Raw genomic sequence first — 26,963 nt, forward strand, 5'->3', positions numbered from 1 at the left:
AATGACACCAAGTGTAAAGACTAGTTGCTTGGCAGATGAATGCCCTCCCACCGCACATATATACAGAGGGGGTCCCACAGGGCACCCACAGGGGGGAGAGGAGACAGTGGCATCACTTTCCACCACCTTAAATCCCTTGTGTGTATTATCCTGCAACTCAAGGGTTCCGTCAGACAGACCAGGCCATCACTCAAAGAAAGGTTGAGAGATGAAGCTATGCCAAATTCAGACTAGATTTATCCAAAGGTCTGTTCGTAGCTGGCCTGTCTTTTGTAACATGCAGATGGGTATTTCCAAAGCAACACTGAACAATCTATACAAGTGGGAATACCACATAATTTTCTGACATTTGATGCATCAAGCCTGCTGACATATGCATAGAAACCACTTAGTTAGCCGTTAAAAGCGATGCTTTTGGGTCTGCTGTATAAGGCCTCAGTCATGTAGGCAGCATATACCTGCATTAATGCAACAAGTTAAAATGTTCGAAAAAGGTGCAGCTCGCATAATTAATGACTTTATGCGTCTGGGTGTAACTTGAATATCTGCATTGTACATGAAATTGGAAGAATTTGGAAATATTGTTTTGTAGGCAACACATATTAACTGATGTAGTCACAAGTAAACGTATGTAGAGATAAGTAATCTAATATTACTGCATGTAAAAACACAGAAATTAAAGAAGAAAAATAAGGTAAGAAAACAGAATACTTTTTTTTTTGCTAATTCCTTAAACATTTTTCTATGTGCTGAGGAAAGCTACTTTCTTGTGAATGAAATCTAATCGCTTAATTTCTTCTCAGCCTTATTTATGTGTGGTAATCCTTTCACAGAACGGCATAGAAGCATCTAGGACAGAAGGAAGAGAACGTTTCCTGTGCTATATACATGTAAGTATATCCCTGTACTAGACAGAACTAAGATAAAAATCACTTTTGAGGTCTGATATTAGAGTACCTATAAGCCCTGCTTCCATGTGTTTGTTGATGTTGTGCTAATGAGAAGGCTCCAACGTACTTTGGGGTTGGATCAGACTGAGTTCAGTAAACCAAAACCTGCATTTCATTATAGGGAGCACAGGGCTGCTTTCTGTAATAAAATGAAAGCATTGTGCAGATATTAAAAACAAATGTCCCGACAGTTAATGATATTTCTGCTGAAGCCTTTTACACACGGTAGCTGCAGGGCTGGCATCAGAATATAGATGGCACCTTTTTTTTTAAAGCATTAGAAGACTAACTTCCATGAAAAAGGACAATGTTCTTCAATATCCTTGTATCTGGTGCCACTAAAGTTGACACAGCAGAGCAGTCAAACTGGCTGCTCCTTCCGGCCATTGACCCGTTACCCCCCTGTAATTTAACCATGACCTGGCAGCAGAGCAGGGGCAAGGTCATCTAAAGCCAGGGCGAATATTCCAAACTGCCCCCCCCCCAAAATGTATGAGCAATATGTGTAAGCAAAAATCCCCCCCCCCCTCACAAAAACAATAAGCACTAATCTGCATTAGGCATAAATTCCACCTCCTGAAGCCCACTGTTTGGCTGACATCACAGAGTCAGTCCAGACCAACGGCGGATCCAGGGGGGGGGGGCAACAGGGAAATTGCCCCCCCCCGAGGCAATCATGTCACATTGGCTTTTAAACTGCTTTGCGGTGCCTGCAGCTCCCGCTGCCGAGTCTCTAACTCTCTCTCCCTCTCTCATCACCAGGGCTGGTAGGCTGCCTGTCCTGAGGCTGCTTTGAGCTGTAGCTGACTGCAGCACTCCCCTCTCTCCTGCGTGTATGACATCGGGCATCTCTCGCTGTGTGTGAGAGCTGGGTCTGTGTTCGGCTGTGCTGCCTGTGCTAGACCTGCTCGTGTGATAGTAGATGGAGATGGAACACTGATTGAATCAGTGTTTTGTCTATCACACAAGCCCATAGGGTGGGACTTTGCTAGGGCCGAACACAGACCTACAGCTCCTGTTTGTTCCATGACACACGTCGGGAGAGGAGATACCTGCTGTGTGTGATCGAGGCAATGCCATGGTGAGTGCCATGCACAGTGTGGCTGCATTAATAGACAAAAGTGGGGCTGCATTCATATACAAAAGTGGGACTGCATGTATATACAAAAGTGGGACTGCATTCATATACAAAAGTGGGACTGCATTCATAGACACAAGTGGGGCTGCATTCATAGACACAAGTGGGGCCGCATTCATAGACAAAAGTGGGGCTGCATTCATAGACAAAAGTGGGGCTGCATTCATAGACAAAAGTGGGGCTGCATTCATATATAAAAGTGGGGCTGCATTCATATACAAAAGTGGGACTGCATGTATATACAAAAGTGGGACTGCATTCATATACAAAAGTGGGACTGCATTCATAGACACAAGTGGGGCTGCATTCATAGACAAAAGTGGGGCTGCATTCATAGACAAAAGTGGGGCTGCATTCATAGACAAAAGTGGGACTGCATTCATAGACAAATATGGGGCTGCATTCATAGACAAAAGTGGGACTGCATTGATATACAAAAGTGGGTCTGCATTGATATACAAAAGTGGGTCTGCATTGATATACAAAAGTGGGTCTGCATTGATATACAAAAGTGGGTCTGCATTGATATACAAAAGTGGGACTGCATTAATATACAAAAGTGGGACTGAATTTATACACAAAGGTAGGGCTGCGTTCATATGCACAGTGAGGCTGCAATGGTGGGCACTGATGAGGCTGCATTGATCTCTTGTACCATGTGTTCAGTCTCTGACCATCCCTTGTACCATGCCTGCAGTCTCTGACCATCTCTTATACCACGTCTGCAGTCTCTGACCATCCCTTGTACCATGCCTGCAGTCTCTGACCATCTCTTATACCACATCTGCAGTCTCTGACCATCCCTTGTACCATGCCTGCAGTCTCTGACCATCTCTTATACCACGTCTGCAGTCTCTGACCATCCCTTGTACCATGCCTGCAGTCTCTGACCATCCCTTGTACCACGTCTGCAGTCTCTAACCATCCCTTGTACCACGTCTGCAGTCTCTGACCATCCCTTGTACCACGTCTGCAGTCTCTGACCATCTCCTGTACCACATCTGCAGTCTCTGACCATCTCTTATACCACTTCTGCAGTCTCTGACCATCCCTTGTACCATGCCTGCAGTCTCTGACCATCCCTTGTACCACGTCTGCATTCTCTGACCATTTCTTGTACCACGTCTGCAGTCTCTGACCATCCCTTGTACCACGTCTGCAGTCTCTGACCATCCCTTGTACCACGTCTGCAGTCTCTGACCATCCCTTGTACCACGTCTGCAGTCTCTGACCATCTCCTGTACCACGTCTGCAGTCTCTGACCATCTCCTGTACCACGTCTGCAGTCTCTGACCATCTCTTGTACCACATCTACAGTCTCTGACCATCCCTTGTACCACGTCTGCAGTCTCTGACCATCTCCTGTACCACGTCTGCAGTCTCTGACCATCTCCTGTACCACGTCTGCAGTCTCTGACCATCTCCTGTACCACGTCTGCAGTCTCTGACCATCTCTTGTACCACATCTGCAGTCTCTGACCATCTCCTGTACCACGTCTGCAGTCTCTGACCATCTCCTGTACCACGTCTGCAGTCTCTGACCATCTCCTGTACCACGTCTGCAGTCTCTGACCATCTCTTGTACCACATCTACAGTCTCTGACCATCCCTTGTACCACGTCTGCAGTCTCTGACCATCTCCTGTACCACGTCTGCAGTCTCTGACCATCTCCTGTACCACGTCTGCAGTCTCTGACCATCTCCTGTACCACGTCTGCAGTCTCTGACCATCTCTTGTACCACATCTGCAGTCTCTGACCATCCCTTGTACCACGTCTGCAGTCTCTGACCATCTCCTGTACCACGTCTGCAGTCTCTGACCATCTCCTGTACCACGTCTGCAGTCTCTGACTATCTCCTGTACCACGTCTGCAGTCTCTGACCATTTCGTTTCCAATGTTTTTTTATTAAGTTTTCAAAAAAAAATTGGGGAGAGGGGTATACAAAAGAAAAATTGGGGGTGGGGGAAGGGGAAGAAAAGCACTCGCAGTCAACATCTGGAGGGCCCTTAAACAGATACAAATTATTGCAAATATACACGTGACAAATACATGTCTCTGACCATTTCTTGTACCACGTCTGCAGTCTTTGACCATCCCTTGTACCACGTCTGCAGTCTCTGACCATCCCTTGTACCACGTCTGCAGTCTCTGACCATCTCCTGTACAATGTTTGCAGTCTCTGACCATCTCTTGTACCATGCCTGCAGTCTCTGACCATCTCTTATACCATGTCTGCAGTCTCTGACCATCCCTTGTACCATGCCTGCAGTCTCTGACCATCTCTTGTACCACGTCTGCAGTCTCTGACCATCCCTTGTACCACGTCTGCAGTCTCTGACCATCTCTTGTACCATGTCTGAAGTCCCTGACAATCGTCTACAAACTATGGGATAGATTTATGGCATTTATATTTAAATATTTTTTACTAGTAATGGCGGCGATCATTGATTTTTTAGCGGTACTGCAACATTGCAGCGGACACACCGGACACCTAATTGAGTTCTGTAAGCAACACCTTATTTTCTGGCAGTGCCCCTCCCGAGACTAGACTCTGGATCCGCCCTTGGTCCAGACAAGGGAAAGATCGCAACCACATGCATGGGGTTCAGTCTCTCAGTGAGCCACGGAAAGCCTGAGCCGGCCGCTTCCACCCCCTCCACAGCCCTCTGCTCATGGAGCTCTGAGAACTGAACGATTGGAGGTGTTTAATCGCATAGTTCTTAGACTTAGAGCCGACAATGCTGCATCCACCTAGGTAAGTATGATTCCCCCCTCCCACCCCAAAAATCCCATAATTCTCTTTTAACAAATTATTTTATGCTTAATTCTTAATGTGTCCTGTTATCAGAGGTTGGGACATGGAGTGTGTCTTTGGGCTAAACACTTTATGCTAAAGGTAAGTACTTGTACGCTGTGTAATGATCCACCCACTTTAGTACAGCCTGCTGTGTTAAATACTCACCTTGCTCCCTATTTCAGCAAAATTTCCGCATCTGTCCATCTTCACGGTGTGCATACGAGATGTGGTCCAATTTAGGTAACTTTTTTTTCCAGCCGTCCAACAAAATTTGTCTCTCCTATAGGAAAGGGTGGGTTTGAAAATAGGTTGGGCTTGGCTGTCACTTTGCCCTAAATGTGTAAGTGAATATGCAGTGCTATGTCACACATTTCACAGAGCCTGCCTTCTGAACTACAGCTAGGAACCATGGGATATGTAGTCCTTAGAAATTGAAATTAAACAGCAGAAGAGAAGCTGCAAAGCATGCAGGGAACCCGAAAGTTGTGGAAAATGATGGCCAGCAGACAGGCAGAACTCACAACATTAAAGGAGATTTTTACAGTAATATTTTATTGGATTTTTAAAAATAACTATTGTTTGTATAGTTATTGAAATGCTAATGTTATAAAATGAAACAGTAAGCTGTGACCATAGAACAATTTTAAATAGTTTAAACACGTTAGCCCATATTAGGAAAGCACAAAGTTGCCATATAGGTGAATGTGCATTAAAATTAATCTTCTGCTGTGTCGGCTGTCCACTCAAAATGAATAGGCTGGCTTAACACAATGCACAATACTGCACATGCAGCAACAGTGGGAATCTGGCCATACACATACAACTGATTGGAAAACTATTTTGCATATTTACATTATTGTAAAAAAAAATCTTAAAAATTCTGCAGTAAATACATATTTAAAGGATGAGAATTTAGTTCCGGTTTATCGCCCTGTTTAGTTCAGATCTACGTTGGGTAATACTCTGGTAAATAAAATTGCTCAGGGAACAACCAGTGCCTCTAGCCCACACGTACCCCAGACTATAGTGAAGCTGAAGCATCAGACACCATAGCCAGTTGGATACATTTAGAACCTTTTACTACAGAGGGGCAGACAATGGACCTAAAGGTATTTTTTGGCTTTAGGTCTGCTTTAATAGTGTACATTTGCAATTTCAGGTACAACCAGCCTGTCCATAGATGGATCAAAATTCAGACACTCCTTTCTGAACTGCTCAAATTTTATTCCATCTATGACCAGTTTAACACATGTGAATATAACTGTATATAAAAGGTGTTAACTGGAGTGAGGTTTTGTATACAATCAACAGGGTATCACAAGTAGATATTGCCCCTGATTCCAAATTCTGCTTGCTGGGTATAGTAGAAAAAAAAACATTGACAGTCAAAAGCCTTAATCCCCACAATCATATTGCTCTTTTTGGCACAAACATAAAAAATGTCTCTCTCCAAACTCACCAACATGCTTTATTGAGAAAAAAAAAAAAAAAAAGAATACCACACTAACTACGCAAAGGGTAGCTTATCGATGTAGGGGTTGCCCTCAAAAATGTTTTAAATTATGGAATGGCTGGTTGGCTTGGCCTAATTTGGCCCTTGCAACCTCTTTAAGTGAAACAATAGGTGTTTGAGAACACAAGAACATGGAGTCGCTCACATTAATGGCTGCAAATAATGGGCCAGATTCACAGAGATCGGCGTATCTCTGTGCGGGCGTAGCGCATATGAGATGTAACCTAGAGAGGCAAGTACAGTATTCACAAAGCACTTGCTCCCTAAGTTACGGCAGCGTAGCGTAAATGGGCCGGCGTAAGCCCGCCTAATTCATAGTAGGCTGGTAGTGGGCGTGTTGTATTGAAATGAATCGTGACCCCATGTAAATTAAGCGCCGAACGAACGGCGCATGCACGCGCATGCTCAGATTCACATCGAATTTACGCCCTAAGATACGACGGCTCAATGGCAACGACGTGAACGTAACCTACGCCCCATTCACGTACGACTTATGTAAACGACGTAAAAATATTTGATTGTTCCGACGTCCATATTTTGCATTACTTTGCATTACCTGCGCCTCATATAGCAGGGGTAACTGTACGCCGAATGTAAGCCTTACGTAAACGGCGTAGCTAAATCCGACGGGCGCAAGTACGTTCGTGAATCGGCGTATCTAGGTCATTTGCATATTCAACGCGTAAATCTACAGAAGCGCCCCTTGCGGCCAGCGTAAATATGCACCCAAGATACAACGGCGTACGGCAACTTACGTCGATCGGCTGAAGCCATATTTCAGGCGTATCTAGTGTTAGGAATCAGGCGCATAGACACAGCGGATCTGGACACTTACGCTGCATATCTGTAGATACGCCAGCAAAAGTGTTCTCTGAATCTGGCCCAATCACTTTATTTGTACACCAAATATTAGTTCCTTAAGTTGAATACATATGTGCTAGCACTGTACCGTTATGTATTCCTAGTATTACAATATCCAACAGTGTCTATATTATATTATAAGAATCAGAGTCAATGCTATCCCATCACAATTCTGCAACTAGTTTGTCCAAGTTTGTTCAGTTGTGATTTAACTTTGTCATGGGGGGGGGGGGGACGATAAATATAATTATACTGGTTGTTCAGCGTTCTATGTTGAATGAAACTTAAAAAAACAATTTCTATAGAAATTACTACCTCTGTTGTCCAATCCCCCGGTACCCACATGCAGCCTGCAATATCTGTGTGGCCTGCCACGTGTTGGGCACATTTCAGAGTGACAGTGGGATGCTGGGTACTGAGACACTCTCTGTGTTCCTGACACTGAAATTAAGCCAGTAGAAGTATAGTCATATGCCTGGTACACACGACCGGAATTCCCAACAGGAAAAGGTCCTTCGGAAATCCCGATGGGAAAACCGAGAACCTGCTCTCTACTTTTCCCCCGTACAGACGATCGTTTTTCCCGTCGGGAAAACTCACATAAGAGCTTTTCCTCGGGAATCCCGACCGTGTTTATGCTCCATCTGAGTTTTTCCCCACAGGAAAATGGCCACAAATGGCCGTTTTTTGCTGCCGGGTTTTCTGATGGAAAAAATCTGTCAGAAATCCCGGCGGGAAAAAAGATAGCTGGTTCTCTTTTTTTTTGTCCAGCGGGTTTGGCAGTTTTCCCGTAGGAAAAACTGCGAGGGAGCATACACATGGCTATTCCTGGCCAAAAGCTCTCCTCGCAGTTTTCCTATCGGAAAACCCGTTTGCGTGTACGGGGCATATGACATCATAAGTGTGAGAGTAGTATGGAACAGTGTGAACCAGTATGTAAACACTGAGTGGGCTACAACTGACCACCAATGTGGGGTGGGCGTTTACAAAACCTCCCCTGACCACCAATGTCGAGTAAGGGTTAACAACACTTCCACAGACCACCAATGTAGAGTGGAGGTTAAGAGGACTAACGGCATTGCCACTGACCTTCAAAGAGGGGAAACACTGCCATTGATCATCAATGCAGGGAGGGGGTTAGCTGAATTCCCATTGACCATTAAGGCAGGAAGGAGGCTAGGGGGAATTAACAGCATTGCCACTGACCACCAATGCAGGGGATTAGAATCAGTGCTATTACTGACCACCAATGTGGGGGTTATTTCTGCAGTCACTGACACCAATGCTAGGGGTAATTATTGCTGTTGCTGACATATATGATGGGGGCTATTATTGCTGTCATTGGCACCAATGCTGGAGGCTATTATTGTGGCCTCTGACACCAAATCTGGAGGTCATTACTTGGGCCTCTGGCACCAATGTTAGCGGTTATTATTGCAGCTACTGACACCAATGCTGGGAGTTACTATTACTACCACTGACACCAAGAATGGAGGTACATTTACTTCCAATTTGTATCTTGAGTGTGTGCAAAAAATACAGCAGGACCAAAGTTTTCAGGAGTTGAGAACAAGCTCTCCAGCAGAATGATTCAGTTACACAGATGAGGTAAACCATTTACTACTGACAGGGGCTCTTACAATAATCCGATTTTATTTATTGTAGAACTGCCCCTGTAGGGATTGCTGTGTGTGGACTTTGCTTAGCTTTCCCCTTATCTTGCAGCCAGTTACTAGGGTTTTTCACGCAACCAACTATACTCTCATCCGCTCGGTTCCAATAATCAATCCAGGAGTTTTTTATTTATTTTTATTTATTGTTGGAACTTTACAGATGAGGACAACTCTCACTTGGCCACACCAGGTTAACTGTGATAGCAGATTCTTTGCTTGGCCATACAACACTAATGCCGCGTACAGACGATTTGACATTCCGACAACAAAACCGTGGATTTTTTTCAGACGGATTTTGGCTCAAACTTGTCTTGCATACACACGGTTACACAAATGTTGTTGGAAAGTACAAGACGTACGACGAGACGAACAAATGAAGTCCGATAGCCAGTGCGGCTCTTCTGCTTGATTCTGCTTGTGCCGAGAAGGGGTAGTCTCCTCCTCATTTCGGGACCCCGTTCTCCAGCCAAAGACCACAAGCACATGTGCCCTTGGCATATATAAAGTCACCCAGCATGCACTGACACACTTTCCTCTGCCAATGGCCAGAGCTGTAACTATGCCTGTGCTCTCATTTGTCAGGTTTCCTCCCACTGTCCAATAAGCCCCATCCTATTGGACCAGTGTGAAACATTCAGACAACATGAGCAGCACCATGAGCAGACCCTACCAATGGATCCCTGCTCCCTGGTAGGCAGAGAGCACTCTACATTTATCTGGCAGTCTTCCTGGTAAGCAGAAAGACCCAAAAAACTCTACTCTCTTCTACCACCTACCTAGGAGTGTGCTACATTATATAAAAACTTTACCCCAAAAGGAACAAAACTGTTCACCGTAACTGCATATAGAGTATTACATGGGGTTTGACTTCAATTTGTTAGTGTATTTAAATTTGCTTGTACTGTACATTTAACACTCCTGTCTCCCCAGACTGACTGCCGCTGTCCAAAGATGCCCCCTGTGCTCCTTCATCTAGAGTGAGGCACTCTAATACAGGAGGTGTGTTACTGGCCAGATAACCAGGTGAAAACAGAGGGGTAGAAAGCCTAAAAAAGAAAACAAATGCAGCCACCACATCTAATGATTGGTAAGCTGCAATATATTACATTTGGTGTTTTGGGTTTAATATCACTTTGAAATACTCTTATATACTGTATGTATTGTTTTACTGGCTTTAGTTCCCTTTTTTTTTTACACATGCACGGCTCAGTGTGCTTTCACAATATATCAGAAATATTGCTGGCAAACAGAAGAGGAGTTCTAATTGCAGAAGTGGTATACAGAGTCTCATATGCAATAAAATCCTACCTGGCAGCATATTTATCTTAGGTTTTAGCTCCACTTTAAAGAAGACATGTTACTGTTCTGAAAATAAAGCACATCCTACAAAAGAAAACTGTTTGTAGTTACCTGTCCTGCTATGCGTTCTTTAACCATTTGCTTACTGGGCACATATACCCCCCCCCCCCCCCCCCTGCCCATGCGAAATTTCAGCTTCCTGCACTCTGTCGCTTTAACTGACAATTGCGCGGTCGTGCGACGTGGCTCCCAAACAAAATTGACGTCCTTTTTTTTCCCACAAATATAGCTTTCTTTTGGTGGTATTTGATCACCTCTGTGGTTTTTATTTTTTGCGCTATAAACAAAAAAGAGCGACAATTTTGAAAAAAAAAACAATATTTTTTACTTGTTGCTATAATAAATATCCCATTTGTTTTAAAAAAAAAAACATTTTTTTTCTCAGTTTAGGCCGATACGTATTCTTCCACATATTTTTGGTAAAAAAAAAAAAAAAATCGCAATAAGCGTTTGGTTTGCGCAAAAGTTATAGCGCCTACAAAATAGGGGACAGAATTTTTTTTTTTTTATTATTATTTTTTTACTAGTAATGGCGGTGATCTGCGATTTTTATTGGGACTGCGACCAGTGAATCCCCTATCAGCCAGGCTAGTTAGCACCTAGCAAGCTAAATTTGTTAGCCATGCCTGTCTACTATCAGGGTGCTACATACAAGACAGTGAATGGGCAGTGGTTTAGGTAAAGCCTAGTATGCACAAGCCAAATTTCTGGTGACATTGGCCAGTTCAATAAAAAACGTCTGACTGTATGACAGCCGGTCTGACAGAAGCCAGAAAACCAGCAGCTGACCGACTCCCGATTAGTGCTCTCAACCAATGACTAAGAGCGCTGACCGGAGTGTTCTGGCAGGGAGCCATTTCTCTGTCAGAACAAAATAGCACAGCAGGGGAGTTCGCTGTACTAACACCATATTGTTAGTACATCGACTCCATCCTGAGATGTCAGCTTTTTTTCGTTCAACCCAAAAATAGTGGCGTGTATTAGGCTTAAGTATAAATAGTCGTCTTTTGCAGGGCATTTCTTTTTTTATTTATAAAGGCAAGAGTCACAAGTCACTTTGGCAGTACAGACTGATACATTATGGCCAAGCAATTTGTAGCAGATTTGTTAAAGTAGAACTAGGCAGGACATTTGTTTCGCTTTGGATAGACTAAGGAAGGGTTACAACCCTGGTCAGGTTTTTTGCCATCTGTGTCCCACTGGGAGGAGATTTGTTTTCACGTCCTGTCCCATAGCCAAAACAGGAAGTGAGAGGAAATCCCTCTAAAGTAAGGGAATCTCTGTTAGTCACCAGCACTAAATGTCCCCTCATTGTAGGATTCCCCTCTATTCCTGTTCTGGTGAAAACCCAAAATTTGGGATTTTCTTTTACTTTCACTCTTGGTAGTATTGGTAAACAGGGCAAACAGAGAGAACCTTTCTAACAGGGCAACAAACAAATAAACCAGACCAGTTTTCTAAACCCTGTCGACGCTATTCAAGACAAAAAAAAGTGTTGCCTATAGTTCTACTTTAAGCTTAAACTTTCTGACAGAAATCTTTTAGCACAAAAGCAAAAAATATATACTTTTTTATTATTTCTAGCCTACTACTATTAATCGAAATAATCTTGAAGTTTAAAAAGACACATTTACTTCCTTGTGGTGTATATTTATTATGCCCTGTGAGTAAGCACTGCTGTGTCACACATTTCACAGAGCCTGCCTTCTGAACTGCTGCCGTGTTGAGAGGAGGAGTTTCAGGAGGTGGATTCAGTACAAGAATCACTGCTTGCAGATGTTTAGTCAGAATAGGCGACAGATTAGGTAACGGAAGTGACGTTCCGTCATCTGCGCATGCGTTCCACCGCTACAAGGTATATTCATCTGACAGAACACCTGCAGTCAGAAGAAGGCGGCAAAAAAGTGAGCGTATATAAATAAATATAGTATGTTTACATCTGTGATTCTGTTTTCATGTTACATTTTGAAAGAAACTGGATGCCTGCAGTAGGTAGGTGGCGGAGTCCATGTTGGTACACCCCGCACTGCTCAGCACTAAACCTTTCAAAAATAAACATCCAAACAGCACCACAGATGTCAATATACTAGATTTATTTATATACGCTCACTTTATTGATAAAATGCAAGGAAAATGGGATTGCCGCAGCGGGGTAGCTATTCTCCCCTAAGAGTTAAATTTGCGGTAAGAGTTCCCCTTGGCCCTTGGCCTCTGGTAAAGGTCAGGCTGTATCTGGGCAGTGTTAGGTGTTGCTAGTGTATTATTGGTTAACCTCCTCAAGTTTGAAAAAGTGCAGGAAGCCTTCCCATTGGCCCTTTTTTGCTCTGAACTGGTCAGGTGACCACTGTATCTGGGCAGTTTAGGGAGTTTTCTGTGGAGAATTTTAAATAAAAAGAGGGGTTCAGCGCCTCAGAGGCTCAGTCGCCTCAGTAGCATCAGCTGTGGAGTTCCCTCCCACCCTCCCTATGTTGCAGCGTTAAACTTTATTATGTGGCTAGTGTCACCATTTAAGGGGGACAGTTTTTTGGATACAAAGTTAAACGAGTGATTTAAAGTTATTAATATTATGTAGGAGAAATGGGTGGTCTACAAATAGCGCCCTAATAGCCGCCCACCGTTGCGCTTATGGATAAGTGAGTGATGCCTAGCTGCTGCTTAAAAATAAATCAGTGAAAAAAATGTAAAAAGATAAGATTTGTGTCAGCAAATTACAGCAGCGCTAACCAAATATATGTGCATATTCTACTAAAGTGCAAACACTATCACAAACCATATATAATAGTATCAAAAAACATTTATACTAAGTGAAAATTAATCACAAATGTGAAAATGTTCATAAACACCCGTGATGATAAAGAGACGTGAGTTTAAGAGCACTGAGCGTGCAAAAAAAGTCTTTAAAAATCAACAATTAGATCAAAAAATGATAAATGAAAGTTCATGTGATTAAGGATCCTTTGATCTTCAAGAGCTTTCACCACACCCGATAGTATGGGGAAGGAGGCACAGTTCACTATCGGGTGTGGTGAAAGCTCTTGAAGATCAAAGGATCCTTAATCACATGAACTTTCATTTATAATTTTTTGATCTAATTGTTGATTTTTAAAGACTTTTTTTGCACGCTCAGTGCTCTTAAACTCACGTTTCTTTATCATCACGGGTGTTTATGAACATTTTCACATTTGTGATTAATTTTCACTTAGTATATATGGTTTTTGATACTATTATATATGGTTTGTGATAGTGTTTGCACTTTAGTAGAATATGCACATATATTTGGTTAGCGCTGCTGTAATTTATTTTATTAATATTATGTGTTGAAGTGGGGAGATTCCCCTTTCTTTTGATTATTGTCACAAACTATGGTGAACGAGAGTGAACCACAACTGCGGTTTAAGGAAAGAATTCAATGCACCTCCCTATGTTATGTGAGATTTCAGTATTGGACCCCAGGCGTCACTCCAATCAGAGAACAGGAGTTTGGGGGTTCACTACATCATCTCTCTCACATATAGGAATGCGTTGAGCTACTAAGGGCGGGGTATTACAACATGCCATCAACCGTTGGCGTAGAAAATTACAATGAAGATCAACGAGCACAACTGCATTAAAGATACCAATGCACTTCTCTATGCAAGTGATTATCAGTACGGGACCCCAGGCATCACTCCAATCAGAGAACAGGGAACGCAATACGGCGAAAAGCATCGTTTACAGTACCCCCCTCTTAAGGGATACCCTCCTGGGGATCTCAATAGGTGAAGGCTTATCAGGGTATCTAGAATGGAATTGACTACATAAAGTGGGTGCATGCACTTCAGCTGAATGTTCCCAAGAATCATTTTGTATACCATAATGCTTCCATCTAATCAAGTATTGTAGACGTCCTCTTCTTTTTCTAGAGTCTAAAATACGTTCAACTTCATAATGTTCTTCACCCTGAACTAGGATAGGGGGTGCGGGAGGAGGATTCCTACCAGAAAATTGGTTGGGTAGGTAGGGTTTGAGAAGAGAAACATGAAATGAGGGATGAATCCTCAGTTCCGGAGGGAGGGAAAGTTGCATGGTATTTTGATTAATGACCTTAGAAATAGTAAATGGACTGAAAAATAGCTTGGCCAATTTCCTAGCAGGTAAATGTAAATGTAAGTTTTTTTATAGAGAGCCATACTTGATCCCCAACTTTATAGGATGGTGAAGGTCTATGCCTAAGATCATAATAGGTTTGTTGACGATCTTGTGCACGTTTGAGATTTTGTTTCAAAACTTGCAGTACAGATGAAAGGGTACATTTGTAAGTAAATGAGACTCCGGTAGAATGTTGGGATGAAACCCATAATTTGCAAAAAAAAGGAGAGTAGCGGGTAGAAGAACTAGTTGAATTATTATAAGAAAATTCAGCGAGAGGAAGAAGGGTAGACGAGTTATCCTGAAGATGGGTGCAATAACATCTGAGATATTGTTAAAGACATTGGTTTACACGTTCTGTCTGTCCATTTGTTTGTGGATGGTATGCACTGGAGTATCTATGGTCTATTTGGAGAATATGACATAGAGCCTTCCAGAATTTCGAAACAAATTGGGAACCTCTATCAGAAACTAGACGTGAAGGAACACCATGTGATTTAATAACATGATCAAGTAGGGTTTGCGCTGTTTCATTAGAAGAAGGTTATTTTCTTAAGCGGAACAAAGTGAGCCATTTTCGTAAGCATATCAACTGTTACCATAATGGTAATATAACCATTGGAAGGAGGCAGTTCAACAATAAAATCCAGAGACAATGCTTCCCAAGGTTTTGTAGGAATAGGTAAAGACATCAGCGACCCATAAGGTGGTCTTCTTTCATGCTTAGATCTTATACAGACCTCACAGGTCGAAACGTAATCTTTTATGGTGGTTGTCATATTGGGCCACCAGAAATAATGTTGGATGGGATCAGTATTTTTTTCTATTCCAGGATGACCAGCTAGGGGAGCATCATGTAGAACTTTTAGTATGTTGGTAACCATAGATAGAGGAATATAGAGTTGAGTATGCTTGTAAAAAAAAAACTTCTTCATCTTGCGTTAGGCCGTGAGGAATGGTAGTATCTTGCGTATTCAAACTTTGTTTAAGTAACTGTTTTAAATTGAGGTTAGCAAGCATAAACTTATGAGAAGGAATGAGAGGAGATGGGGAGGGAAGTTCTTCAATGGATTCTGAAAGTCTAGAAAGGGAATCCGCTTTACCATTTTTTGCACCTGGCCTGTAGGTGATCAAAAAGTCGAATCTATCAAAAAAGAGACTCCAGCGTACTTGTCTAGAGGAAAGGGTTTTGTTGGACTTGAGATATTGTAGATTACGATGATCAGTGTAAATCATTATGGGGTTTGTTGATCCTTCTAGTAAGTGTCGCCAGTTCTCTAACGCCTTGCACAGACGAGCAGACATGTCCGATGAAAACGGTCCGCGGACCGTTTTCATCGGACATGTCTGCTGGGATGTTTTGGTCTGATGTGTGTACACACCATCAGACCAAAATCCCCGCGGACAGAGAACGCGGTGACGTAGACGACACCGACGTTCTCTGACACGAAAGGTCAATGCTTCCACGCATGCGTCGAATCAATTCGACGAATGCGCGGGATTTCGGGCCAGCGGACATGTCCGATGAGTCGTACTAACCATCGGACATGTCCGACAGACAGGCTTCCAGCGGACAAGTTTCTTAGCATGCTAAGAAACTTTTGTCCGCTGGAAACCTGTCCGCTAGGCTGGAAAACTGTCCGGTAGGCCCTACACACGGTCGGACATGTCCGCGGAAACTGGTCCGACGGACCAGTTTCAGCGGACATGTTCGGTCGTGTGTACAAGGCCTAAGGCGCATTTAATTGCAAGCAATTCTTTTTCACCAATAGGGTAGTTACATTCAGCTGGATTTAAGTTCTTTGAAAAAAATGCAACAGGAAGAAGTGGTGAATCGGAAGTAGAACGCTGAGAGGGTATAGCGCCTAGGGCACTTTGTGAAGCATCAACTTCCAACACAAAATGATAATTTGAATTAGGAAGCTGCAAAATTGGAGCAGTAGTAAAACTATGTTTTAATTGTTGGAAAACCGTCTGGGCAGCTTTTGACCAGGTAAATTTTACCAAGGAGCTGGTAAGTTGGGTGAGGGGCTTCACGAGTAAAGAGAAATTTTTTATGAACTTTCTGTAGAAGTTAGCGAAGCCCAAAAAACTCTGGATGGCCTTTCTGCAAGTAGGTGTAGGCCAATTTAAAATACAAGTCACCTTGGACTGATCTATCTGTATGCCTTGTGGAGAGATAATAAGGCCGAGGAAGGAAATAGTGGTTTGTTCAAAGACACATTTCTCAAGTTTAGCATATGAGGAATGAGTCTTGCAAGCACCCATCTGACATGTTTCCAATGTTGCATCAAGTCGTCTGAGTAAATAAGTATATCCAGATACACAACAACGCATATATCGAGAAGATCTCTGAAAATATAATTCACAAAGCTTTGGAAAGTTGCTGGAGCGTTGCACAAGCCAAAGGGCATGACAGTATATTCGAAGAGTCCCTAACGTGTGCGGAAGGCGGTCTTCCATTCATCGCCTGACTTAATACAAATTAAATTGTAAGCACCTCTGAGATCAAGTTTAATGAATATGGTAGAAGTCTGCAATCTTTCAATCAATTCGGGAATAAGTGGAAGAGGGTAGCGCTTCTTCACTGTGACTTTGTTCAAGGCACGATAGTCTATTATAGGTCTAAGACTACCATCTTTGTTCCTGACAAAAAACATTCCAGCACTGGCAGGAGAAGTGGAGGGTTTAATAAAACCCTTTTTTAGGTTATCCTGTAAATATTTCTTTAAATGTTGAAGTTCAGGTTGGGAAAGAGTAAATCCTGCCTGTAGGTATGGGGCTTCCTGGCAATAATTCAATAGGACAATCATAAATGCTGTGAGGAGGCAATGTCTCTGCATTCTTCTCACTGAACACATCAGTAAATTCGTGATACTGAGATGGTATCTCCTGCGGGGCAAGATGAAGCAGTGGAGCAACTTGATAACTACAGTTCCTTGGTCCCAAAGGAGTATAGGCATATGCAGCTTAAGCCGTGGTAGACCGAATACAACAGGGAAGAGAGGAGATGAAATAACATCATAGGACAAAAATTCACTGTGCTTATCTCCACAAGTTGTCAATAAAGGCCGAGTTTGATACAAGATAGGCCCTGATGCAGAAGTTGTTCCATCAATAAAACTCACAGAAAAGGGAGATGATTTCTTCAAGTGTGGATTTTTGTGAGGAGACAAGGCCTGAATCAATGAAGTTACCACAAGCGCCTGTATCCAACATAGCTTTAACAGGAATTCTAACATGATCCCACTGTAAAATAAGAAGTAGAAAAATATAAGGGGCATGCTTGGAAACAAAACAAGTAAATTTGCAAAGGTGAATTGGCTTACGTTCTTCCTTTTTCTTTTTTACAAGAGGACAGGAGGAGATTGCATGGCCCGATGAGGCACAATAAAGGCAAAGATTCAATGAGCGACGATGGGCCCTCTCGGATGAGGTAAGTAGAGCACGCACAGTCCCAATGTCCATTTTTTCATCAAAAGAGGTCAAACTCAATTTTTGAGGTATGGGGCTTGATTGACTTTCAGCTCGTCTCTCTCTTAACCTACGATCTATAGTGATAGAACGTTGTATGATGTCATTAAGGGTTTGAGGGATATCTGCTCTAGCCAACTCATCCTTGAGTGGTTCGGAAAGGCCGAGGCGAAATTGGTTACGCAGTGTAACATCATTCCACTCAATAGCCCACCTCAAATTCCGCTATGAAGTCCTCAACTGGTCGTCTACCTTGTTTAAGATTCCTAATCGCATTTTCTTTTTTTTTTTTAAGTGTATTTTTGTGCGTGTACTCGAGAGAGGAGCCGGACTGCAGGAGTTGGGAGTAGGCAGGCCTCCCCCAGAGACAATCTGCCACCTTTCTCCATGCCCCGGGTGGCAATGGCGGGTGTGTGAGGGGGTCCTCCCACACAGCCCGCCCTACCTGCTCCGCTTTGAAGCCCAACGGGGCAGAGGGACTCCCTATAAGGGATAGAGAGGATTTGCCCGCTCAACCAGCCCTGTTAGTCCTTCGCCTCTCTTTTTTAGAGACCGCGTGGTCAAAGTGCGTGCATGTTAACCCAATTTTGAGTGCGTGTAAGTGTGGTGGTTTTTGTGGGAGGGGGGTGGGCGTACTAAGCGCAAGCTTACCTCGCATAGCACACCCACCGGGAGCCAATCTCAATTCCCATGTAGCCGAGACCGGGATCCGAACCCCTAGCTGCAGAGGTGAATGGCTTGTCAGCGCAGTGCTAATCGCGTTGAGCCACCGCAGCTCCCACCTAATCGCATTTTCAGCAGTGAGTTGCTTATTAAAATCATCATAAAGCAAGGACATAGTTGCCAAAAATTGTGGACAAGAATTTAGGATAGAATCCTCTTTTTCTAGGTAGGTATTTGCCCAAGCACAAGGTTCTCTAGTTAAATAGGATATAAGGGTAAGCACCTTAATCCTAACATTGGGGAAGGTGCGAGGGTGAAGTTCAAGCATTAATTTACATGCATTAATGAATTCTCTATAGGTCTTTCGATCACCAGTAAAATGTGCAGGTGGATTGACCTTAGGTTCAGGGGGAAAACGAGGCACGTTAGGGTTCTGAGCAACTAAATCTTGCAGGGCTTGATTTTCCACTTGCAGGTTTTGTACAGTTTGAGCAAGAGCGTCTACCTTTTGAGTAAAGGTGACAACATGGTTTGCAAGTTCCGCTGGGTTCATGATAAGGTTCTATTATTCTGTCACAAACTATGGTGAACAAGAGTGAACCACAACTGCGGTTTAAGGAAAGAATTCAATGCACCTCCCTATGTTATGTGAGATTTCAGTATTGGACCCCAGGCGTCACTCTAATCAGAGAACAGGAGCTTGGGGGTTCACTACATCATCTCTCTCACATATAGGAATGTGTTGAGCTACTAAGGGCGGGGTATTACAACATGCCACCAACCGTTGGCATAGAAAATTACAATGAAGATCAACGAGCACAACTGCATTAAAGATACCAATGCACTTCTCTATGCAAGTGATTATCAGTACAGGACCCCAGGCATCACTCCAATCAGAGAACAGGAGATTGGGGGTTCTCTACATCATATCACTTTACATAAGGGAATGCATTAGGCCACTAAGGGAGCAGGTATGAAATACCTTCTACCCTTAGCATACAAAAGTTAAAGCGAACATGTTCAGTATTTTAGGGCGGAAGCCCGTATACATTTAACAACACATGTCAAGCACGTAGCATTTAAGAATACTGTATGCAAGTAATATTTGCGTGTGAGAGGCAAGTATAGCTTAGCTAGTTTGAAAGTGAATGTCCCTTTAAGATATTACAGAGCTATTAGCTGACACACCCTAAGTTAATTCAAGCAGCAGGCTATTATTAATTATAGGCAGATCCACTTAGTACTTCTGTAAAGAATATGTATGAATAACTGTAAAGGAGTAATAGTACTTATCCGTTTGCAGGCTTGAGTAATTCCAGTAAGCTAGTAGTAGTAGTGCAGTCTCTCCTGGAGGAAGGTTCTGTTAGGGTGTAGCAGCAATGCCAGTATGCATGGCAGCATGGGTCCGGCTAGGATATTAGCTTGATCATCTTAGGTATTCAGCATGGTATGCCTTGCAGTCCAGGGATTGATGGTAGCAATTAAATGTAGTGTGGCCGGCTACGGCTGACAATAATGGAACAGTGTGTGTATTACACGCTGTTCTATTTAAGGCTGAGAGGCATGTGTGCCGAATAGAGCGCTAATGGCGCTCGGCACTTCCACGTTCCAAGCTGGAACGCGCGTGGTGCTGGGCGATGACATCATTGCGCGGTCGCCGTATGCGTTCAAGCGTGGAATGCAATACGGCGAAAAGTGCTGTTTACAATTATACAGCTTGAGCCGTAGTGGTTGAGTTGTTTTTTACGTGTTCTGAAGTTTAACTTTTAATATTTATTTATTAAAGTTAATAATAAAGGCCGTGGCCAAGTATTTTCCATCCTCGCTGTGCCCATTACAACCTCACTGTGCCCATTACAACCTCACTGTGCCTATTGCAACCTCACTGTGCCCATTACCTCACTGTGCCTATTACAGCATCACTGTGCACATTGCAGCGTACCTAAAATTATTGACAGGCTGCGCTGCGGGCGTCCATTTTTTAAAACTAGTGGCTTCCTCCTGGTCCTGTCCCGTTCCGTGATAGGCGTTTGACACTGTGTTCAGTGTTCCGCCTATTACAGACGTTCTTTCATCCTCGGGCTCAGTTTCCCAGCAGACACTGTGTTCAGTGTTCCGCCAATCACGGACGTTCTTTCATCCTCGGACAAGAGAAGGTCCGTGATAGGCCGAACACTGAACACAGTGTCTGCTGGGAAACTGAGTCCGAGGATTAAAAAGTACGTCTGTGATAGGCGGAACACTGAACACAGTGTCAAACGCCTATCACAGAAAGGGACGGGACCAGGAGGAAGTTGCAAGCTTTAAGAAATGGACGCCCAAGGTACACTGACTTGAGTATAAACCGAGAGGGGTATTTTCAGCCCTAAAAAAAGGGCTGAAAAACTTGGATTATACTCGAGTATATACGGTATGTTATCAATAAGTTACAAAAACACACCTAATAATAATTTTACAGAACAAAACATGAAACAACATATGACATACAATCCGACAGGGTGTAAATTGTTTTTTTCTCCTATTTTATCTTTAGATTTCACGTTTAATTCTGTAATTTCAGCATTAGAAACAGCAACTTCAGCTGCTCTGAGGATAAATTCAATATTTTTTATGAAACACAGAAGTCGTTCAGCGCACAGTGGTTTGATACAAGTGAACACCTATAATCTAATTTGCCAAGGAAGGAGCGTTGGAGAGGAGTGGGAGACCTCTAGAGCAGAGTGCAGGGGGAAGATCTCCAGTCTGAAGAGGCAGGCAGGAGGTGTATAAGAACTAGCTATCACTTTGGGAAGCTGAACTCCGATCTGCAGCTACATCTATCCCTGTGGAATACATTTTTTTCTGTGGTAAGCATGATTTATCCGGCAGTCTGCTGTCTTTGAGAAGTACTCGTATTCGTTGACCTGTATGTAATATAAATTTTAACTTTTCAGCTGTCTTTAGTGCTTCCATCTGCTTGGGATATTTACTTTGATTCCCTAGGCAATCAAAAGCAGCAATTTGTGTTACGGATTAAACAGCACACTAACTTTATTTGGAATTAAAACACTGACATTTAGAATGGAAGGTATTTGAGAAACTGATCGTCCATACACTTTGTGCAATATATATGATTTTGAGGACAGGAAAATAAGATCATCAAGAAGCATTTCCCATTTATTTTTTTACATTTTTTTCTTTTTGCAATATTGCCTATTTTCTAATCTGGAGACATTTGAAGAGTTAAGTTCTAATTGGAAAGATGTCTAACACTTTACAAAAAATTTGGACTGTGATTTGTATTGTTGGATTCTTCTGGCATTTCACCAATGGAAGCTTTGTGAAGAATCACCTCCGATCGAGTTTTATTCAGAGGAAGCTAAGCGGCAGAGAGAAGCGTGAGATGCAGAAGGAGATCCTCTCCATTCTGGGGCTGCCTGGGAGACCCAGACCCGCAAGCGGTGGTCAGTTCCCATCTTCAGCACCTCTGTTCATGTTGGACCTCTACCATGCTATGTGCAGCGAGGAAGAGGAAGATGGAACGCAAGGAGTATCACGAGCACTCTTTACCACTTTAAGCACCCAAAGTCCTCCCTTGGGAGCAGTAATCAGTGAAGCGGACACCGTCATGAGTTTTGTGAATATGGGTAAGATATACATTTTTGTTTCCCTATTCAAAACTACAGTAAAACCTTGGATTGAGAGTAACTTGGTTTGAGAGCATTATTCAAGACAAGCTACATTTTTTAATCAATTTTGAATTGATATACAAGCGATGTCTTGATATACAAGTAGTGTCATGTCCCAACTGAGTATACAAGAGAAGAAGGGAGCCTCTAAGTGTAGCAATATGGTTACATTTAACAAAGGTACAACATTTAGCAACATATTGCTACACTTAGAGGGCACCTCTCTTCTCTTTTATACTCTGTAGTTCCTGTTGGATTTTGCTTCTAACCCCCTTGTGGAGGCTTGTGGATGGACATTTTATGTTTACACAACCTTGTTGCAAAGCTATAATCTTTTTATATGGACTATAAACTGAAGGACCTATGAATAACTGGTTGTGGAATGAATCATTTGAGTTTCTATTATTTCTTATGGGGAAATTTGCTTTGATATCCAAGTGCTTTATATTACAAGCATGTTTCCGGAACAAATTATGCTCGCGATCCAAGGTTTTACAGTATCTATTTCAGGGGGCATATTCATTCTGCTGTGCTTAAACTTTCTATTTTCAATATGATTTTTTACCTAAGTTTGGGATTTTTTTTTCCCTAAACATATTTGGAATAGTTTCTTCTAATGAATTTTACCATAAATTTTCTATACTTTTTACAAGAATGAACATACTTCCTGATTCTTTGTCCAGTACATGTATTAAAGTGTAGTTAAAGGAAACTGACACAAAGAGAGATATGTAGACTTTCACTGCTAAACTCCTTCCAAAATGCACACTACCTACTTGTCTCTAATGCCTTGTACACAAGATCGGAATTTCAGATGGAAAAAGTCAGATGGAATATTTTCATCAGATATTCCAACCGTGTGTGTGCCCCATCAGACTTTTTTCCATCGGAATTTAGAAAGAGAACATCTTTTTTTCTGACGGAAATTGGAAATTCCGTTTGTCTGTAGGGTACTCCGACGGAAAAAAAAACATGCATGCTCAGAATCAAGTCGACGCATCCTCGGAAGCATTGAACTTAATTTTTCTCGTCGTAGTGTTGTACGTCACATCGTTCTTGACAGTCGGAATTTGGTGTGACAGTGTGTATGCAAGGCAGCTTGAACGGCATTCCGTCGGAAAAAAACGTCTGAGTTTATCCCAACGTGAAATCCAATCGTGTGTACAAGGTATTACTTTCAGGTTTTCTCTGTCACTGATCTGGAACAAACATGCCAGTCAATTCAGTGACTTCAGAACGTCTGCAAACTAGATCTAGGTTAGTGACTCAAAGACAATCAATGCCAATGAATCAGCCAGTCAATGAGCATTTTCCAGAACAGAGGTCAGCATTGACAGCTGCCATATAGCTCTCACAACTGGTTTACTTTACATGTATTTGTGGTATTATTATTCATCCCTACAGAGGAGGTACAGGCAGGAAACTAAAGCTTGCTTGTAGAAAGATTAAGGATACATTGGTAAGGACTGTACCACAGGAAACAAACGAACAGTACTTTCCATACACTTTGGTTCAGTTTTTTTTAGTAAGCAGACCTTCCTGCTGTGGCCATGATTTAACTGATATAAAGGTGACTAATTTATATTTCTTGCCCACCCAGGTTTTCTGTCCTTTGTTTCCCCTCTTATTCCAGACAACTGATTGGAGTTTAGAGACTGGCGATAAAAGATAGTTTTCCCATTCTGGGTCAGTACAGCTAGAACCTACATTTGAAATAGTAGGAAAAACTGTCAGCCTATCATTCTGTTCACTTGATTCCAGAAGTACAAACCTATAAAGTGTGAACTATGAGTGTGAACTATGAGTACTTTAAGAATTGTTACAACCAAAATATCAAACTGTGCAGGGACATCAACAGTGAGGACCCAGTCAAGTTGCACTTTCAGGCAGGATTGCAGTCTGCAGCTTTCTATAATACGAGGGAATGTGTAAAATAGCAGAGATGTATGGGTGGGTATGTGCTTCCTTCCCTGCCAGTCCTGCTGCCCTAGGCCATGGCCTATGTGCAAATATTCTAATACAAGTGCCATTTCCTTAATTTTTCAGCATATTATACCCTAATTGTTGATAGTATGTACGGTTGTTTAATACAGCATATAGCTATAGAAGACTGTATAAGACATATAATAAAACTATAATAATCTATGGCTTCTAGGGACTGTATAAAGTTAAAAATAACCAATAAAGGTCACAGACTGAGGTATTTGCCATAAAAAGCAGCAAAGAATAATAACATTAACACTAATTAGAACTAATAATATATATTTTTTTTTCACTATGACTATCAGTTGATGATTAATTATTATTTATTAAGGTGAAAAAAGGTCACATTTACATATAGTGTTACAATTTGTGGGCACCAAATTCGAAAAGAGTAATACAATTTCTGAACGAGATTAAAGGAGGAGTTTGGGTTCACTAAAAAAAAATCTATACATATTCACCTCAATGCTACAGCCTCAGCGTGACACTGCAGCTGTCCCACATTAGCATTAAGACCAAGAGCTAAGCAATCACATGGCTGCTGATCATCAGTTCTTGGTCTGCTTGCAGCAGTGAACAGTAACTGCCAGTCCCTGCCCTCCGTTTTTAAGCACTCACTGGAGCACTAGAATGGGGAGGGGACAGGTACAGAAAGCAGAGCCAGCTATCAGGCAGTTGGGTGGATACCAACAATATTGACAGGATCCTACCTGAGCCTGGCACAACTCTGCTCCGCTATCACCTGACTCACGGTCAAAGGAGTACAACAGTGAATGTTCCTCTGTTACCCTAAGGCTGGGTTTACACTAGAGCACGGAGCGGCTCACAGCAGGGGTCCGTTGCGTCCCCATTTACTGGTTCAGGTCCGATTTCAACCCGAAATTTGACGCACAGGGCTGCTGCGCAATTCGCACCGGAGCGGCTCCAGAGATGTGTGAACCGTCTTCATAGAGAACTTGTAACTATCTACTACTATGTGACTTGGATGCGGGCAAACCCGCATTCAATTCGCAATAGTGTAAAAGCAGCCTAAAGAAAAATACAGCCAAGAAAAGCCCTTTTAAGAATAGCTGAATTACAATTTTATTTTTAACATGAACAGAATGTATTTTTTGATAATGAAAAAGATATACAGTTTTTCTTTAAAAGTCTAAACTCACTTGCATATGATTGGGTATTAAAAATGAATATAGTTTCTCCTTATTTACTAAGTGAATATACACTTTGCAAAGTGACTAGCCTTTATTAAATCAACCCTTTTGTGTTTATGTATTTGCAGTATACTAGTTTGCTTTCTGATTTTTTTTTTAACTGGTAATAGTTAAATAGATGTTTATTGATTTCTTTTTTATTTCTTTTTTTAACCCACAACACACAAGATATCACAGTGATTGACCTGAAAAGTGTATTATTTAGAACTTTTTTGTGCCTAAGAGCTGGTTCACACTGGGCCGACTCGTCAGGCGACTCAGCCGCCTGACAAGTCACGTCCCGTTCTATTCAATAAAACCGTTCTAATAGGAGCGACACAAGTCGCTCCGACTTAGAAAAATGTTCCTGTACGACTTTGGAGGCGACTCGGGGCGACTTGCATTGACTTCTATACAGAAGTAATTTTGCAAGTCGCCTCTGAAGTTGTCTTCAGGTCGCCTTGCCGAGTCGCCCCCAAAGTCGCCCCTGTGTGAATGGGCTCTAAAGCCACTTTGTTTTTGTATTTTAATTACCATTTGCATGTTATATATTGTTTTCTTTAAAAACATACATATATGAATTTATACTTTTTTTAAAGGGTTAATACTTATTTTAGTATAATTATAATTGGCTTCTACAGTATAAGGTTTATTTTCTTGATAAGCAGATTATGGGGCAATTAACACAATGAGGCAATGTAGCACAATACATCTCTCTGCAGTGTAAAATTGTCTTGCAGTTAGGAGATGCTGGACAGCTCTACTTAAATTATCAGAAACAAAACCTAGTGTTCACTGTCTAAAATAGGGTCTAAAAATAAAAGTAGTGTCTAAATATAAAAACTTGTACGTGAAAATATGTAAGCTCTCACTACTGAGTTTTTGAAAATGCTAGTTATCTGCATGCTGATCCAAGGACTTCAATCATTTCTGAGTCTCTGATCTAGAGCAAGTATGCAGATTCGCAGTTCTATAGTCACTCTGACTTTTTAATTCGTAATGCTTGCTTCAGCAACTCAGAAACTACTGAAACAGGAATAGCCAGAAAACTGGTATTTTTAGGAGGAAGTGCAGCCTCCATATTAATACAGTATGAGGATAAGACTTCCCCTAATGGTAAATTTAGAGATGTATAAGAAGAAAAATGCCCTTGGAGTGGGGTCCCGCACACTGCACGGGTTAAATGCTTGTGATGTCTAATGAAACAAGGTGGCATTATTTACTCTATTCCCCATTCCAGCAGAACTAGCGCTATCCTTTTCTTCCGAAGCTCAAGGCTGCAATGCAAATCCTGCTGCCTCATCATATACAGTGCAGGGCTAATACAGTGCAGGGCAAGCATGTGACTGTGTTTGTTAGTGGCTTAGAGAGGGCACTGCAAGGACCCGGTCACACAGATAGAAGGAGCCTATAGGAGCCGAGAATAAAGTATTACTTATCACTGTATCCCGTAGATTTATTTTTGCAGTGTTGAGGGCCCAACTGTGAGGGTATTTTTTTTTTCAGCCTGGAGTTTAGCTTTAAAATGCCTGATGTATTAACCCTCATTCACATTACATGCAGC

The 26,963-nt window shown here is 42.3% G+C and overlaps 1 protein-coding gene across 4 annotated transcripts in view; it reads left to right on the plus strand.

The window, feature by feature from the left end:
- The first annotated feature begins 530 nt into the window (after positions 1–530).
- Positions 531–26,963, plus strand: part of LOC120926768 (bone morphogenetic protein 8B-like) — a 96,767-nt gene continuing 70,334 nt past the window's right edge. Inside the window, exons 1-4 of one of the 4 annotated variants that reach the window (XM_040336951.1) lie at positions 531–694; positions 804–890; positions 21,119–21,404; positions 21,492–22,184. In XM_040336951.1, coding sequence (XP_040192885.1) covers positions 21,800–22,184 — 385 coding nt within the window. In that variant the 5' untranslated portion in view covers positions 531–694; positions 804–890; positions 21,119–21,404; positions 21,492–21,799. Of the gene's footprint in view, positions 695–803; positions 891–9,980; positions 10,022–21,118; positions 22,185–26,963 lie in introns of those variants that run through there. The other 3 variants (XM_040336952.1, XM_040336950.1, XM_040336953.1) reach the window with 3 other exon arrangements.

The sequence above is a fragment of the Rana temporaria genome, chromosome 2 (assembly GCF_905171775.1).
Source record: "Rana temporaria chromosome 2, aRanTem1.1, whole genome shotgun sequence".
In the NCBI taxonomy this organism is placed as follows: Eukaryota; Metazoa; Chordata; class Amphibia; order Anura; family Ranidae; genus Rana; species Rana temporaria.